At 34.5% G+C, this 18,617-nt stretch overlaps 1 protein-coding gene across 1 annotated transcript in view; it reads right to left on the bottom strand.

The window, feature by feature from the left end:
- ALG13 (ALG13, UDP-N-acetylglucosaminyltransferase subunit) overlaps positions 1-18,617 on the bottom strand; it is a 65,181-nt gene that overhangs the window by 39,037 nt on the left and 7,527 nt on the right. The window contains 7 exon segments of the mRNA XM_011374360.2: positions 1,291-1,363; positions 2,703-2,749; positions 3,484-3,534; positions 5,562-5,645; positions 6,489-6,692; positions 6,694-6,711; positions 6,713-6,865. Coding sequence (XP_011372662.2) covers positions 1,291-1,363; positions 2,703-2,749; positions 3,484-3,534; positions 5,562-5,645; positions 6,489-6,692; positions 6,694-6,711; positions 6,713-6,865 — 630 coding nt within the window.

The following is an 18,617-nucleotide window of genomic DNA, read 5'->3' as shown; positions in this document are numbered from 1 at the left end:
CTCTAGCTTCCAGGCTTTTGCCTATTATAGTGTTTCCTCTGAGCAGAATGCCCTTCATACTTGTTGGACTCATCGTTTGATATTCCACTTAAACGTGACTACCACCATGAAATTTTCTAAATCCCCTCAAAGAGTTGAGTGAAGGGCTTTTTCTTCCAAGCTCTTTGCACATACTTCTATTATAAAATGTATCACTTAGCTGTAATTAACTACTTACATGTTTGTCTTCATAGCCCCTTGAGCCCTTAGAGGGCAAGGATTTTGTTGCATCCTTTTTGGTATCCCCAAAGTCCAGTAAAGTGCCTGGTACATTACAGGTGCTTAATGTTTGCTTAACAAATTAGATGATAGTACCATTGGTAAAACAATTGATGTGCCCCAATTTATACTTTTCTAAGTTATCTCTTGCATCCTACTTGGTCTTCTCTATTCCTAATGCCACTTGCCTAGTTCAGGTCTTTTGTCTAGATTACTCTAACAGCCTAACAGTGCTCCTCCAGTGTCGTCTTGTTTTACCATCGTAGAAATGTTGCTTGAATTATGCTCCAGTGTGAAACAAAATTTACTAAAGTCAAATATTGTGGAGTCTATGTTCACCAATCAGATAATCAGGATAAACGGCTTTTCTTAAAACTTTTTGGAAGAAAAAGTGTATGCTGAAGAACAATTTGTTTACCTGCCAGGAGTTCTCAACCTCCTACTATTTTCCATGCACCTTACCAGGCAGTAGTAGCACAGTGTTCCTGCCCTCAAGAAACATTCAGACTAATTGAGAGAAACAGACATGAAAACAAACACAATGTGATAAATGCTATAAGTACTTGTGTGAAGGTAGGGGAACACCAAAGAAAGAAATAACTCCATGGGAGTTGGGAAAATTTCAAAGGAATTGACACATTTAAGATAGAAAGGAAAGAAAAAAAAATATGAAAGCCGGACTATCTGGAAGCCTGGTATACTAAGGTTGGAGGAAAATGAAGGTAGAAAGGGTTCAGACCCTAGGGCACTGAATGACTAGTTTCAGAGTTTAAACCTTATCTTCTAGTAAATGAGGAGCCAATTAGGGTTTTCAATTACAGAGGAGTGACAGGACCAAGTCTGTTCAGAAGGGTAGCTAACAACACTGATGATGACTGGAGAGGAAAATACTGGTGTCAGAAAAGCTTGGCATTTAGACTGTGCTTATTTTTCATTAATTATTTTAAAAAGATGATTTCTTAATATCCTGGTAAACCAGCAGCATCATTAAATTTCTTTTATTAGCAAACATTTATTCACTCATCTTCTTACCTTGTCTTTATAGCCATTATCTGTGACACAAGTTGGAGGCTTTCCAGGATAGCGATAAAGAACGAAATCCCGACTACGTGAGTAGAAGAGTGGGTGAGAACAATTTAGTATAGGCAAGATAGTCATAAGTATTTGTGCTTTTAAACTGCTGACCTTATACATGTAAAATAATCCAAATATTTGAAGCTAGATAATGTTAATTTTAGGTAGACAAGCTAACTGCCCTTAAAGTCCTATGGATTTTTTCAAATGTACATTAATTTAGGGGAAAAGGGAGTAAAGTAGATTACCAATTGTATTTAAAGCAAGGGCTGGCAATTTTTTCTTGGTTAAAAAACAAATAATAAACATTTCAGCTTTTGCAGGCCACATGCTTTATTCAACTTTGACTTTGTGGTATGAAAGCAGCCACAGACAATGCATAAACAAATGTACCTATGTGCCAATAAAACTTTATTTATAGACACTGAAATTTGAATTACATATAATTTTCACATGCCATGAAACAACCTTCTTTTGATCTTTTAACCATTTAAAAACTTTTAAAAACCATTCGTAGCTTAAGGGTCATACAAAAACAGACAGCGGGCCAATTTAAAGCTAGCCTCTGATTTAAAAGCAACATGCCCAATGCCTCCTCTATACTACCTCTTGCTGGATTTAGTGAGAAAAGAGCAGACTGACTGAAAGACACTAACTTCCTTGATCAAGTCCCAACAAGAAAGTTCTGATTCTACCAAGGTATATATGCCATCTCACCATCCTCAGAATTGTGTACTGCATCTTACAGAGAACCTTGTTCTCAAATGAACAAGATTCCCACTTGCATCTAACCTATATTATACAGCTGTTTTTCAAAACCCTACAGCTTTCATAAATGCTACTTTTGTAGTTTTAACGACCAAAACACAACTTCCAAAGCATTAGAGCAGTGTTACTCAAATTTTCCATTATTGCTTCCCTGAAAAGCCTCTTTAGATGTCTTAATTTCCTTATGAAATTGTAATACCACAGATATACTATATATCTGTATATATTGTGACCCTTTGAAGGACCACAAACCATTGTAATAGCTAATATTTTTTGTCCTCAAGAACCGATTTCTACGCTCTTGGAAGCAATCCTGCCCCGTTAGGATGCATGCAAGAGAGGCACAAAAGTTAAACAAAATTCTAAGATATTCTGATTTTCTACAGGAATAACATCAGCGATCTCTTAAAGTCCTTTATTCTTCCATTCAAACAGAAATGCTAGAGGTTCTCCACCTAAAAATTACACCAACTGACTTAGCTTAGATCTCTTCATTCTACATATCAATACATCACATCTCACATTTTCCCAGTCTTAAAGGGACTTTAATAGAAACCATGTGCGCACACACTTTAAAAAAAAAAAAAAAGAGTTCAACTTACTTGTAAATTAGAGAAAGAGCTCTTATTTCCAGCTGGCCAGCACTTTCCTAAACACAAATAGTGCATAAAGGTTTTTTTAAAACATTGTGTACCTAAGAAGGTACAAGTTTTTACAAGTTTAATTGTTTTTTTAGATGCTTAGCACTGTTTTAGATGAATTTATAGAACACAAATATAATTTGCTTTGAGGCTTGGGATATTGTGATACTCATTAACATAAACTTATTCCGAAAAAAAAAAAGGGGGGCTCAAAGAGACCTTAGACATTAAATATCAAGGACAGTTAATATGCGAGATTTAAAAGGCACTAAGATGAAAATGGCGTAAAACTATAAAGTAACAGGGTATTTAGTACATGTGTTTTAAGCCCAGAACTATGGAATTAATTTAATCATAAAAACTTTTTAAATGTGTCTATGAATCTTATTCCCACATAAGAGAAAGATAACTACAAACCAGAATTGTTTAATAAAAAAAAAAGACCTCGCAGTAGCATCCATTACTATCCCCTCCCCCATTAAAATGAAAAGGCTTAGGCTTGTCCTGTTCTCAGTGTACTTTCATTGGGTCTACAGATGATAAAATTGTTAAACACATAATTCTCAATATTCAACATAAAACAACTGCCAGCCTCTCAACTTTTGCAAGAACGATTTGATTCAACACAGCTGGCTATTTAAAAAAACAGATTGGCTCTAGCTGAAGCGACACGACTGAGTGATTATTTTTAGGTTATTATCCAAACACTTTGAGAAAATTAAACCCCCATAGTCGATCTTACCTTGGGATTTCCCAACCGTTCCAGGTATTTCTCAAAAGATCCCTCCACATACTTCAAAAATAAAACAAACTTGACTTAACCAAAAATATAGCATTACTGAAATCTGATTATATTTTGCAATATTACCTTCCAATGGGTTTTTGTTCAGGTCAACAATTATGGCATTAACTTACTACTTTGCACAGCACACCTCAAGAAGATTTGCACATACACAAAAGTTATGGGTGGAGAAAAACTGGACTATAAAAGTATATCAGGAACTGGTCCTGGCTTATCCACACACACACCAATGCATTTCCTCAAATGCTATACTTATCAGTTTCTTTTGAAATGCCAAAATAAGTAACTTGTCAATTTTCATAACTCGATCAAGCCCAAGGATTTCAAATCTGATAAGACATGCATTTACAAAATTAAGGAACTTTAAAGGGAATTTCATAAGGTTCAAAAAAGCCCTGGGCACAAGGAAACTCTTTGGGGTGATGGAAGTATTATATATAAATCTTGATTGCAGTGACAGCTGCATGGCGGTAAATTATTGCCAAACTAAAATACTAAACTTAAAATGGCGAGTTTTACTACATGTAAAATATATCTCAATAAAAATAAATTTGATTAAATTCAGAGATTAGTTCCACACATATATATCACTAAAATTTTTAATTAAATATCACTTTCAATTTTTAATTTTTCTCAATCCTTTTTTAAACAGCTTTTTGAGATATAACTGACATACAATAAACTGCATGTATTTAAAAGGCACAAACTAAGTTTCGACATATGTATGCACCCATGAAACCATCAGGACAATCATCGATAGTGAACATATCCATCACCCCCACAAGTTTCCTTGTGCTCCCTCATAACTCCACTGATCCCCAAGCAACCACTGATCTGCTTTAGTCACTACAAATTGGTTTGCATTTTCTAGAGTTTTATATAAAGAAAATCATATGGCATGTACTTTTTGGGGGGAATCTGGCTTCTTTCACTCAGCAAAATTATTTTGAGATTCATCCCTACAGTTTTAAATTGTTATACACCTATCTTTGTTACACAAAATGTGGTCTGTAAACAGTAAGCAGCTCTCGGGAGTCTGTTAACAATGCAGAAATCAAGAAATCGTGGGCCCCAGCTCAGACCTACTAAATCAGAATCTGTATTTTAACAAGATCTCCAGGTGATTTGTATACACAAAAATACTTGAGATGCACTGCTTTACACCATGGTCTTGCATCTGAAGTAATTCATATGAACAATCCTTTCCCCAGGTGTGGTAAAGACTGTGATTAACTTCAAGGTAATAAGCTTAAAAGTCAAGAAGCTTTCGCATAGTTTTAAAATTTACTGAAACCTGTTGAAAAAATTAAGAGTAAACCTCCAACAACAAATACCCGTAACATACAATCAGAAGAAAACAAGTACTGGAAGGACTAGGAGTATAATAAAACAAATAACAGCCACATGAAAGGGCACACTTCACATATCAGGCCTTGATAAAACTTCATTTCATTAACAAGTATTCAAATCCTTCAACGTACAGAAAGATGCCTTCTAAAAGTTTTTTTTAAAGTCAGTCATTAGTGGCAGTGTTCCAATTACCAGCCTGTCACATGAAAAGATGGATGTTTAGGATTAATTTGTTTCCTTACAATTAAGTTTTACAAGATTCTTCAGATTGACTGGCTAGGATCATTGTGCACAGAATTAAGCCAGAGAAGGAGTTCCCATTTCTACATATTTTAAAATATACATTTAAAAATATTAAGCATAGCCAAACTTTTCATGAATTATGATTAACTGTTCAAGAAAACAGTTGTACAGATAACAAAAAAGTCAAAGTTTAACTTTAGGGTTTTGGTGGGGATTTAGATATGGGAGGGGCAAAGGAAGTGGGGAGAATATAGAATACAAAACAATCTTAATTGTGAGAGGAGATCCAGAAGTGTGCTAGCTGAAAATTAAATACTTGCTGTGACAGATTACATAATATACTTTTCATATGTAGGTGCTTGAAATTCATTTCCCATCTGCTACATATTCTGACAACTCTCCCTTGATGTATGCAGTCTACTTACAGACTCAAAAGTTTGTTGATTTTCTCTCATATATGAGACACAAGCCTTCCTGATTTCCAAATGATGGACCTGGCTGCAAAACAACTAAAAAGAGAAAGACCAACTCACTGTCAGCAGTCATTTGAAACAGGAGCTTCTGGTTTATTAAATTTATTGGGATATCATTGGTTAATAATAGTTTCAAGTGTACAGTTCAATAACACATCATATGTATATTGAATTATGTGTTCACCACCCAAAGTTAAATATCCTCCCATCACCATATATTTGACCCCCTTTACCCTTATCTACCTCCCCCCTCCCCATCCTCCCCCTGGTAACCACTAAACTTTTTTTTGGTCCACGTCCATGAGTCTATCTTGTTCATTTGTTGCTTTGTTTTATATCCCACATGAGTGAAACAGAAACTTCTAAATTAAGACTATGAACTGGACATTTAAAAGTCCCCCTTATTCAGAACATATATAAGAAATTGGTAAATTAAATCCAATCTTGATATTACTAAAATCTGTTTCCGTCATCTTTAGTGAGATTAGGGAGATATTTCTGTCAAGCTCCCCCTTTTCTAGTCCTTATGGCTACAGTCTGCATATTTTTCCTCAGGCACAAAATTTAGAGGGAGCAGAGGCTGCTTATAAAGGATTAAATACATTTCAAATTTTCTTTAACCCCATTATCTTCTCTTACATTCCAAAGCAGCATTTAGAAAAAAGCTAGCAAAGGCATAATATATTTAGACTAATCAGCAAAGGTATGTACCAAGCTAATAAGTAGCAGCCAAGCCTGGATGTTTATACCAGGAAAGAAAGGGAAAAAAAGGACTTTTTTGTTTTGTTTTGGTGGGCTACAGGGCTCCTAGCTACAGTGCCATGCCACATCACAAAATGAAACCATAATATAAGGAAGACATATTTGCTTTCCTTTTACCTGCTCCGAAATAGCCCGAAAGAGGCAAGAGGCATCCTTGGCAGTCAGCTTTCGAAACAGCCCTAAGCTGCCTAAATATTCATCCATTGTTGCCTCATTCAAAGACTTCTGGCCGGAGTACTTTTTCCATCCTTTATGCATTTTGTGCACGGAGGGTGGAGGTGGAGAGGGGAAGAAAGGAACACTAGTGTACCAAGAAGGAAAAAAGCAGGGTGCAGGTAGAAATGGGTAGCAGTGACAAGGGCTTGCTTATGCAGGTATCCGGAAAGCAGCCCAGAATCTAGGCATGAGAAGGCAGTTGGAGTCAGCGCTGCAGAATCTTGGCACTTCTCAGGAGCAGAAGCAAAGGGCTGGCTTACCCAGAACAAGTTGAGGTCCTGTGAAAAGAAGAGGAAGAGCCGATGCTCCTAGGAATAGAGAACTCGACTTGAGAAGGAGACATGGGAGGGAGAAGGTAACTTGCAGAGCTACCTTGTTGGGGAAGAGTGGGATTAACCCACTCAGCCCAAGACTGAGAGAAGTACGCACAAGCAGCTGAGCTTTGGGACCAAAAGGAAGCTGAGTTTACAGCTTAACTCAGGGCAACTGCTGCACGAGACTGCAATGAGGCCCAGGTGTATATAATGCAGCCTAGCCCACATTACATTGCTTTATTTTCTCTGCCAAATTTTCAACTACAATCTCTGACCAAGTTCCCTGTTCTCTTCATAGTTTCGTAGGGATGAAAGGGGAAAAAATCTGAACCTAATTAACTAGTAAGCTTTTGTATTAAGAATATCTTTAAAAACAAAGAAAGGGGGCACCCTTGATATACAGGAGCAGAGGTCACAGTTCAAGCAAAGTAAAGTGCCAAAGCAGTTATCTGAGTATTTCAGGTATGGGGTTTAAATCATCTTCTCATTTAGCTCTCCTAGATAAAAATAACCCTTTGCTAAGATCAAAGAAACTAAATCCATTAGCTATGCTAGAAAGCAGTGATACAATTCTTGACTAACATCTCCAAACTATTGTATAGCATTAACAAAAAATAAAAGCAAAAATTGTTTAAAAAAAAATAAAATAAAAATTTAAATTGAAGCAGCATTAAAGGATTATCTTGCCCACAAACTTTCTAATATGCTACATTTAAATCCTGTGGCACAGTATTGGAGGCATTGGACATGAGAGGTGTGTTTCAATGTATTAGGGCACTTTCTGGAAATAACTACTTTTGGATTCTCAGAAAACCAAAGTAAAACGTGATATGGACCAAAGTAAGGTTCAAAGAAAGGACTAGTCATTTGTATTACTTGAGTCCACTGTCAAGTGTCTTGTTTTTATTTAAATGCCAAATCCAGTTCCTTTATTTTTCCTAAATGTTAAAAAAAAAAAATAGAGCAAAATCTGGCTTTGGAGAAGTTGTAAAAATCAGCTGCTCTGAAATTTGTTTTTCTTGGTATCTGTGGATCCAGTAGTAATCATGACTGCCCCCTATAGGAAAAGCATCAATAATCAATTTTATAATTGAGGAATGAAATAAAAGCATGATATCAAAAATAATAAAATCTTGATTTCCTTTAGCATGCCAATTTTAAAATCACCTTAACTAATTTCTTTTTTTAAAGAAACTATAACATTGGGGAAATTACTCCTTTTGCAAAAGTTCTGAAACATGTTTTGGAAAGAGGGATCACCACCTTTCTTTAAGGCCACAAATTCACTGAGAAAAATTAAGGGTTATAATGAAAAAGTTAATTCATTTTTGCCATTTACTTGTAGAGAAAAATACAAACTCTTCATATTTATTGCTACTTAAGTGAAAAACAAGGTATATAAAACTTCAATTGACTAATCCAATATGCTTAATCTCAAGGAAGAGAATAAAATAAGATAAAGAGGGAGAGAATCAGAAAAGAGAACAGGAAACAAAGAGCAGAAAAATTAGAAACAGGAGACAAAAAGAGAGAAAAAGGGAAGTAACACAGAGAAAGCACACAGTAAGAGACCCACACGAATATGGACAATTGATTTTTGACAAAGGTACAAGAGCAGTTCAATAGAGAGAAGATAGTATTTTCAGCAAATGGTGCTGGAACAATTGACATCCATATACAAAAGAAAAAATGATCCCCAACCTATACCTCACATCTTGTACAATAATTAACTCAAAATAGATCAAAGACCTAAACATAGAACTTCAAAACTTTAAGAAGCATAGAAGAAAATCCTCAAGACCTTGAGTTAGGCAAAGAGTTCTTAGATATAAGAAAAAAATTAATTGAACTTTATAAAAATTAAAAGTTTTACTCTGCATATGACACTGTTAGAAGAATAAAAATACAAGCCACAGACGGGGAGAAAATATTTGTCTATCATATATCTGACTATAAAAAACTGTACCAAAATAAAGAACTCTCAAAAGTCAACAGTAAAAAAATACAATTAAAAATTGGGCAAAAGATTTAACTACACATTTCACCAAAGATATAGGAATGGTTAGTAAGCACAGAAAAAGATGTTCAACATCTTTAGTCATCAGGAAAATGCAAATTGAACCCACAATGAAACATCACTACATACCTACTAGGATGGCTACTGGCTATATATAATGAACAGGCAATAACAACATGTTAGCAAAAACGTAGAAACTGGAACCTATGTAAAATATGGTGCAAAGGGTATTATTCCAAAAGATAGGATTCCATTTACATGAAATATACCAAAAATTATTGAATTTTACACTTAAAAGTGATGATTAAGTTTTATTATTCGAAGTGAACATTTCATGGTTTTTAATACATTTAGAGTTGTGTATCCATCACCACGATCAATTTTAGAACATTCTCCTCACCCCAAAATGAAACCCCATACCCACCAACCTCTTATCATCCTATGCCCACCAACTCCACGCAACTTTCTCTGTATTTCCTTATTCATATGTAAATCAGTGTTGATACACCACATAAAGGATAAACTCATCACATCAATCGATGCAGTAAAAAAGCATTTGACTAGATACAGCACCCATTTATGATTAAAACACTTAATATTCTGGACATTTTAAATAAATGAAACTGACAATATATAATGGTCCTTTGTAACTGGCTTTTCTTTTCACTTAGCAGGAAGTTTTCGAGGTTCACCCATGTTGGAGTATCCATGAGTATTTCAATTCTTTGTATAAACTATATTTACCCATTCTTCAGCTGAACATTTGGGTTGTTTCCACTTTTGGATTATAACTAATGCTACATATTCATGTGCAAGTTTTTATTTGGACAATCTATTTACTGGGTAACATCTAGGAATGCAGTTGCTGGATCATATGGTAAACAATGTGCAACCGCTTGAGGAACTGTCAGACTGTATTCCACAGCAGCTGCACCATTTTACATTCTCATCAGGAATGTATGAGGGTTTCCATTTCTCCACATCCTATCAACATTAATCGCGTTGAGCATCTTTTGGTCAACATTATTGGTCATCTGTATATCTTTAATGAAATACCACTACAGACATCTTAGAATAATTTTTTTAAAAACTGACAATACCAAGTGTTGTCAAGAATGTGTAACAACTGGAACTCTCATATGCTGCCGGTGCGAACATAAAATAGTACAGCAACTCTAGAAAAATATTTTAAGTTTCTTATAAAGTTAAACACAGAGTTACCATATGGCTCACCAGTCCCATTTCTGAGTATCTCTCCAAGAGAAATGAAAACTTAAGTTCACGCAAAAATATGTACGTGAATGTGTATAGCAGCTTTATTCATAATCATGATTCACCCAAAATTGGAAACAATCCAAACATCCTTCAACTGGTGAATGAACAAACTGTGGTACACCCATACAATAGAATACACCTCAGCAATAAAAAATTATGGAGTATGGATACACGCAAGAATATGTATGAATCTCAAATGTACTGTGCTAAGTGAAACAAAACAGATTCAAAAGGTTACATAGCATATGACTGCATTTATACGACATACTGTAAAGGCAAAACTATAGGAAGGGAAAACATCAGCTGCTGCCAGTAGATAGGGTTGCAGAGAAGGGTTTACTCTAAAGGGATGGCAACAAATGATGTATGGGGGTGCCAGAAGTGTTCTGTATTTTGATTGTGGTTGTGGTTACTTGATTATGCATTTGTTAAAACTTATAGAACTGTACAAGAAAAAATGTTAATTCTGCTATATTTACATTTGAAATAAATAAAACAAAAAAGCAGTAAAAGAGAATCTAGAGTTAAGGAGCTCATTGGACAAGACTGTAGAGAGAAAAACAAGAAAATTAAGAGGATTAACCCAGGAAAGCCAATACCTAACCAACAGGAGGCCCAAAAAGAGATTAAGAAAATAGAGGGGGAGAAATGATGACAACATAAGGAAAATCCTAGCACTGACAGATATGAATATCTATATGTAGATTGAAAGGGTCCATGAAGTAGCCAGAACAATGAAAGCAAAAAAGATATCAGCAATGCACATAACATTTCTGAAGTTGGGAGATGAAGAAAAGATTCTAAAAGCTTTCAGAGAAGAAAAATAGGTCATATGCAAAAGATCACACATATGCATTGCAACCAACTCAACAGAACTATAGGCTAGAAAACAACGAAGTTGAATATTTAACCCATTTCCTGTTTGCCTGGAGATTACTCACCAGCACCTGTGGCTGCAGCATCTATCCCGAGAGATAACTAGCGGATTAGTCCTAACCTTACTCCCAAAGTTTGCCACAAAACATCTCGCTTTATTTTCACATCACTCTAGTATATCCTTAGTCTTTGGAAATAAATGACATGCTATTTATAGCATTCTGATTTTAGTAGTGGCATTTCCATTTACAAAACATAGTAATTCTCAATCACTGAAAATGTCAAATCCTAGAAAACACAGCATTCCTATGCATTCTAGAACAATTGTTAGCAAAGATTCATCTGGTGAATCCAATTTATGTATACATTTCTGTTACATTAGAATTAGAGACAAGCTCTGTTTATCTGTAAACTCCAAGAACAGTTTTTATATTTTATTTTTACATGGAAAACCAGTCAGATTTGCTTTGGCCTCAAAGAGCGTGTTTACGTAAAATTAAATTAACACTGGCAGCGAGCTGCACTTTTTTTTTTCTAAATGAGAAATGAGTTAAGAGGAAATTATTGCCGACCTTGAATTCTATATCAACCTATCAATCAGATGAGAGAGGTGTTTTCAAACATGAGAAATTAAAATAATTTAATTTCCTTTCTCAGAAAGCTACTAGAAGATACTTGAAACCAAAACAAAAGTTAAACCACAAAACTCAAAAAAAGTGGGGGGCTGGGCATGCTGAGTCCTGGAAACAGAAGATTCAACACAAGAGCAAAGCAAAAGGAGTTTACAGGATAAGGATGAAGAGGAAATCCCAGGAGGACAAACATTCAGGAGGACTAGAGTAAACAACCAGTTCAGGCCAAAGGACAGAGAACTCCTGCACAGACACTTCAAAAAATAATACTAGAAATTACAGATAACCTAATGTACGTAATAAGAAAGATATATACCTCTGTTGGAGAATTTGAGGATGTTTCCATTGAAAACTGAGCAAATGAAAAATATTAAAATGAACATATAATACATGGCTCAGATGTGTACAATTATTGTACTTAAGTAATCATATATGTCAACACTGAAAATAGATCTTTAAGAACTGATAAAACTAAATGCTTGTTTTTTAAATTTAAGTATCTATAGATGTCCTACTGTGGAAGGGAGAGATAAAGCCTCCTCTTTCCCAGTAGGAAGTCTATAGATATTTAATTTTAAAAAACATGTTTGAACACATCACTCATAAAACATATGGTCACCTACAGGAAGTAGGATCAGATATGAGGAGTGGGACACAGAACTGCCGTTTCTTGTTATTTCTTGTTATAAGTCTTGCAGAACTAAGTTAATATATTATTTACATGTATTATCCTAATAAAAATTGAAAAAATTTAAAAGGAGGGGGAAAGATTAAGAGGAATAAGAGGTTCAAATTTCCAGGCATAAAACAAATAAATCATGGGGATATAATGTACAGCATAGAGAATATATAGTAAATAGTATGATAGCATGGTATAGTGTCAGGTGGTTGGACTTAAACATGGTGATCACTTCTTTAGGTATATAAATGTTGACTAGATATGGGGTATATCTGAAAACTAATAACATTGTATGTTAGCTATATTTTAATAAAAAATCTTTTAAAAATTATAGAAAATTATTCGGTAAGCAAGAAACAGCAAAATAAACTGGGACAATAAGAATAATACTGTACCTATAAGGGATCTCTTACTTTACAGATGAAAAAGTGAGTTCCAAATAATTATACGATTTGTCCAAGTTTTCACATCAAATCAGTAATAAGACTAGAACTACATATTGTTGCACAATTATGAGGAACTGTACACCAAAGAACAGATATGAACAAAGGCTCAACGGTGCTTAAGTACAAATTAAATTTCCCAAAATCAGTACAATAGTACTTTTTAAAAGAGCTGTGAGATGATACTAGACTTCAACCTGCATAACAGAAAGCCGTTTCATAGTATTTAACAATCTGTATTTGAAATCGTAATTGGCTGGCTGTTCTTCCATAGCAAACTACTCCAATCCTATACATCTCTAGGACAGTGTTTCTCAAATGAAGGGCTTGATAAAACAGGAATTTGCTCCACACTTAGAGATTCTGATTCAAGTCTGGGGTGGATCCCGAAAATTTACATTTCTAACAAGTTCTCAAGTGATGCTGATGCTGCTGGTCCTGGACCACACTTTAAGAACCAGTGATCCAGAACGTGTTCACAAGTTATTAGTGTTTCTAAAGAGTTTCAAGGCCATAATTCCAGGAACACTGCATATTATAATCCTATCTTTAAAGTTTGCAATGCACATTTGCAATATGAAAGGATCTAAAAAATGCCAGTTACCTGCTTAACTTGGACCTGGCCTTTCCCATGAGGGAAAAAGGTCTGGAAAAGCCAGGTCAAAGTAAAGTAGGTAACTTTAGCATTCAAGTTATTAATGGTGTTTGATGCACTATAGCTCCTGCTTTTAAATCGTTTCAAAGTTTGAGAAATGTTGGTCTAGAAATTCTTCTGTGACCCTAAAGATAAGATGTCGGAATAGTTAAATAAGATACTGCATGTCAAGCATATAATAAGTGCTTAAGGACTGATTGCTGTGAGCTGCTACCTGACAAAGCAGTTCACTAAGAAATTATTCTTTGGTCAAAAAAATATACATAAGAACCAGAATAATTTCACCTAAATTCTACTGGAAATAGAACTAAAGTTAAAATATAGATCCCCAGAAGGTTTCTCCAATCCTGATGTAGCTCCTCCCTTCGACACCTAAAAATAAATGGTAAGAAAAATGATTGCCTTAAAGACTTTTTAGGCACTAAAAGTGCTAATCAGTATTCTAGGTACTGATTGGAATGAAACAAATTGAAGAAAATAAAAATAACTTAAATGATGACCTTATTGACATTGTCATGAAACTGACATGCTTTAATTTGAAAATGTGATCTTTTTAATTGCTAGAATTGTCTATTTCTTCTTTCACTGATCAAAAGGAGAAATTCCTTGTAATACAATATACAAATATTATAATTTTAAGATAATTCTAAGATATTTCTAGTATATTAGAATTATATGTATAGATAATTCTAATATTTTAATTCTAACATAACACTCCATGTTTCAACCAATTAAGCGAGGTATGTCTGAATTTTTTTAAAGCATCTATCATCTTCAACATACAAAGTATAGTTGCAAATGTATTTATGACATGGCTTTTGAGTTATTTTGGAGTTTGAGAGGCAATATGGTACCATGAAAATATTATGAACTTGTTTATGCCACTTTCATTTTTCTAGGTCAGTTTCCTCATCTGTAAAGTGAAAGACATGAGCTGCATAACCTCTAAGCTATTTCAGGTATAGTGAACTGTGATTCGACAGTAACAGATTTGCCCTCCCTTCAAGTTAGTCAAATTTGTGATCAACAATAACCATAAAAATAGCTTTCAGGGGAAGTAAACCTATTATCCTTGCAAATTGTGGGGTTGACTAACCAACACAAAAATGAATGATAAATCTTACCTTTCCAAAGGAAATATATAGACCTAGGTTTTTAGATGAAAAGTATTATAACTATGTGTGGTGATATATATTAACTTATTGTGGTAATCATTTTGCAACATATACATACATCAAATCATTATGATGTATACCTTAAACTTATACCGTTATATGTCAACTATACCTAAATAAAACTGGAAAAAATTATGTGTATGTAACAACTTTCTGACAGAACCTGCTAAGACAATATTAAGAAAACTTAATACCAAATAATTTATTTCAATTAATTTTTAGTACCAACTAAGTTGAGGAGCTATTTTGAGGCCAACTGGGGGAAATAGTTCAACTCCATAGAACCACTTTTAAAGTCTTTCATTACTTAAAAATAAGCTTTTTAAAAGATATTTTTTCCACTCTTTAATTCCCTCGCCCCCCCGCCCCACTTCCACCCTTGACCTATGGATGTTGCCTTTTCCCCTTAAGGGATGGATCTCTGAGGGCAGGACGTCTCCTCCCACACGCTGGCAGCATGTACCTGGGGCCTGGCCCGGGGCTCCACCTGGGGCGTGAACCCAGGACCTTCTGCATGTAAAGCAGACAAGCTAACTACTACGCTATGGAGCCATCCTCTTTAAAAGATATTTTTAACAGCACCCTGGAACTACCTGTCACTTCTTTTCATGGTGGTCATTTAAACACAATTAGCAAAGCAGGATTCATGAAGGAAGAGAACATAACAGCTCTAAAACAAAATTTGGTCACATGGCTCTATTCAACATCCTCCTCAAGTTTTAGGAAAGAGAAAACAGAAAATAATTTCCCAGAGCAGTGGTCCTCGTTCAAATACGCAAAACTGAAGTAACATTACCAAGAGCCACTAGCTTTCATTTCCTTCTTTTCCCTTCTTTCACCTGATAATGTATTCTAATATACATTAGGGAAAAAAAGAAAAATAGTATTTTACTTTAAAATATATCATATTGGCACAGAAATACTGAGGGTTGTTTTCAGATACCTGCAATATCTAATCAGTCTACAGACAGGAGCTTTAGGAGAGAATGAAGACCAGAACATTATTTTCTTTGTTCTGATGCACTAAAAATACTACCCATTCACTCAGCCCTCTAAATAAACTTTAATTCTCTAACTATAACCACAACTAGAGACTGAATATGAAATTAAATATGAAAATCAATGAAGACTTTGCTTTCTGTATCATTAAGGTCTATATACTTTGATTCTAGAGAAATATCTCTAAGCCTATTCCTACTTCTTAAAACAAAAACCCTAACCAAGTGAAAATTTATTATTTCAATGACGTTTTATTCTCAAACATGTCACACAGGTGGTTTTGTCTTAGAAATCACCTACAAGGAAAGTTAGTTTTACTAATTCACAAATGGGAAAACAGAACCAGAATACTCAGGTTGAGGATTTAGGAATGTTTTTCACTCCTAAATTCAAGGAATGTATTAACCACCCACTTCATATTGGTAGTCAACAACCAACCAATATATTCTGTACAAAAGGGGAAATGACCAGTAAAACAGATGTAATATATGGCCCCTCACAGACATCATCCCAACAGTAACTATCAATTCAGCAAATACTTTAGAAGCACACTTGACAGTAAATGAGCAAATTACAATATGTATTGCTCTACCAAAGAACCTAATGTAGTATACCATAAAGTAATCACTACTAATGAAATTTCATTTTAGTCCCTTTTATCAACTAGAAACAGTGCTACACAAGATATTATGGGTTATAGATACTGAGTTAATACTACAATATTAAGGTTAGTTTCAAATGTGTTATGTTTTAAACTTGAGCAAAGTTTATCATTTGTTATATTATAAAAACTGGGAATTACTAAACTTAAATTTAATCAGCGGGTTTAATCATAAGGATTCTAGAAGTTATCAGAATATTAATGAACCATGACATAGGAATGAAGTTACTGAAGTTGGCCTCAGCCTAGGGATTAACCTGGGGGCCTCAAGGTACCTGTAAACTCCCTGAAATTCACTGCAAAATGTATTTATGTGTGAGTAGATAGGGAAGCAAGATTTAAATATTTTGAAGGGCTCCATGACTCAAAGAACCTTAGAAAACAGGGTGGTAGCCATCAAAATAAAATCATGATAGAGTATCAATCAATATAAATTGTACCAAGGATGTAGTAAACATTCAAAAAGACAATAAAGATCTAATAGAAGTGTAATACCAAAATAGATGATATACCATGGTATAAAATCACCTCAAAATATTTTTTCAAGAATATCAAAGTCAAGAAGCATGTGCTACATTCCTGTTTGAAGAAGCTAGAATGATTTGCCGACCTTTGGTCTGACCACCTACAAAAATTATAATTTAAAGAACTATACAATATAAAGATAGTGCTAGAATATTCGTGTAAGGAATTAACCATTTAAAAGGGAATTAAATTGTGTCACTTGGTGGTTATCCTAAACCTTTCTCCATGTAATCTTCTACTAGAAAACACTACATTTCTGTAAAAGCTTCATCTTACAGTTTTCACTATGACGTGAGGATTACATCTTTCTACCCAACAAGACACATACTAGATACTCTGAAGTCAAAGAAGGTATGCAAGATGAGTGTTTCTGAGAATATCTAATCCTAATCAAGATAATGAGAAGAGTACTAAGTTACAGAAGTACATTTATCATTTATGAAAAGCCTACTGTGTATCAGGCAGAGAAATCAAGAATGAATAAGACAAAGTTCCTATTCAACTGTTAAGAGTTCCTCTAGAGCAGGAATCAAGTCGAGTCCTCTGATACCAAAAGTAGACTTTTATTATGCATTTATGTTAAAAGACTAAATGAACAAATAAATGGGCCTAACATATTCAGGAAGTAAAGCTGAGAGTACCTAATGACCAATCACATATAAAAGATTGGAGATATATTAAAGCCTGGAGGACTAAATGGTGACTCCATTACTAGAGATAAGTTTCTAATATGAAAAGGACAAATATGATTTTAGTTTGGGGTACATTGAGTTTAAGGTACATAGAGAACAGACAGGCAGACATGACCACTAAGCAACTGTAAATACCATTTGAGAGCTCAAATCAGAGTTGGGGGTCATAGAGGAAGTCAACAGTAGAAGCTCTGGGAGTGATGAAAAATACGAAGAAATAATAAAGAGATGATGACCAAAAATGGAACCTAAAACAATTAAAGAGAAAATAAGAGCCAGTAAATAACTCACAACCAGGTAAACCAACTGGGGGTTTCTCCACATGAATTTTATGAGTAGAAATCCATATATAGAGTTATATAAAATATGTTATATACCTATGGCTAGCATACGATCTAAATTTCTTGGAATAGTCCTGGTTTCAAATATTCTGTCCTCCTGTCCCCACAAAATTATGGAAATATATTGGAATTCTGTGTTCTAATTACAACTCCCTGACCACCTTTTGGACGCTTAAGTAGCATACACTCCTTTTTCACATTATGCTGAGCTCAGTTTCATTTGCAAAATGGGACAATAACAGTATTTTATAGGGTGATTGTAAAGATGAAATGAGTTTGCACTTGTAAAATGTTTTGAATAGTACCTGATATATACTAAGCATGCAACAGGTATTAACTATTGTTATTTTTCCCCATTCCCCCATAAAATATTGTACAGCAGAAAATCAACTGCACAAAATTATAATTGTACAGCAGAAAATCAATTACCAGAAAATTATAAGGACCACCCATTCCAAATCTTTCCCAAAAGTCAATTTCAAATAATCTTCCCATACATTGCATTTCTCAGACTGTATGCAGATTTTTGGTCATCTCTGAAAATGTTTTTTACAAATCAGAGGAATTAAGTGCTTATACCATATATAAAGGGCCAAGAAAAATATCTGTATTACTGCTAGTCATTCCTAATTTTCAGTCTTGAAAAACTGCTTCCTCAAACTATCAAGTGGTACACATTTTTATATTGCCCTGTATCTACATGATTTGCCTTTAAAAGCTTACAAAGTAGTGCTCTAAGTTATCTA

This window comes from Pteropus vampyrus, unplaced genomic scaffold, assembly GCF_000151845.1.
Source record: "Pteropus vampyrus isolate Shadow unplaced genomic scaffold, Pvam_2.0 Scaffold244, whole genome shotgun sequence".
Classification (NCBI taxonomy): domain Eukaryota; kingdom Metazoa; phylum Chordata; class Mammalia; order Chiroptera; family Pteropodidae; genus Pteropus; species Pteropus vampyrus.
This window is presented reverse-complemented; position numbering and strand designations above follow the sequence as displayed.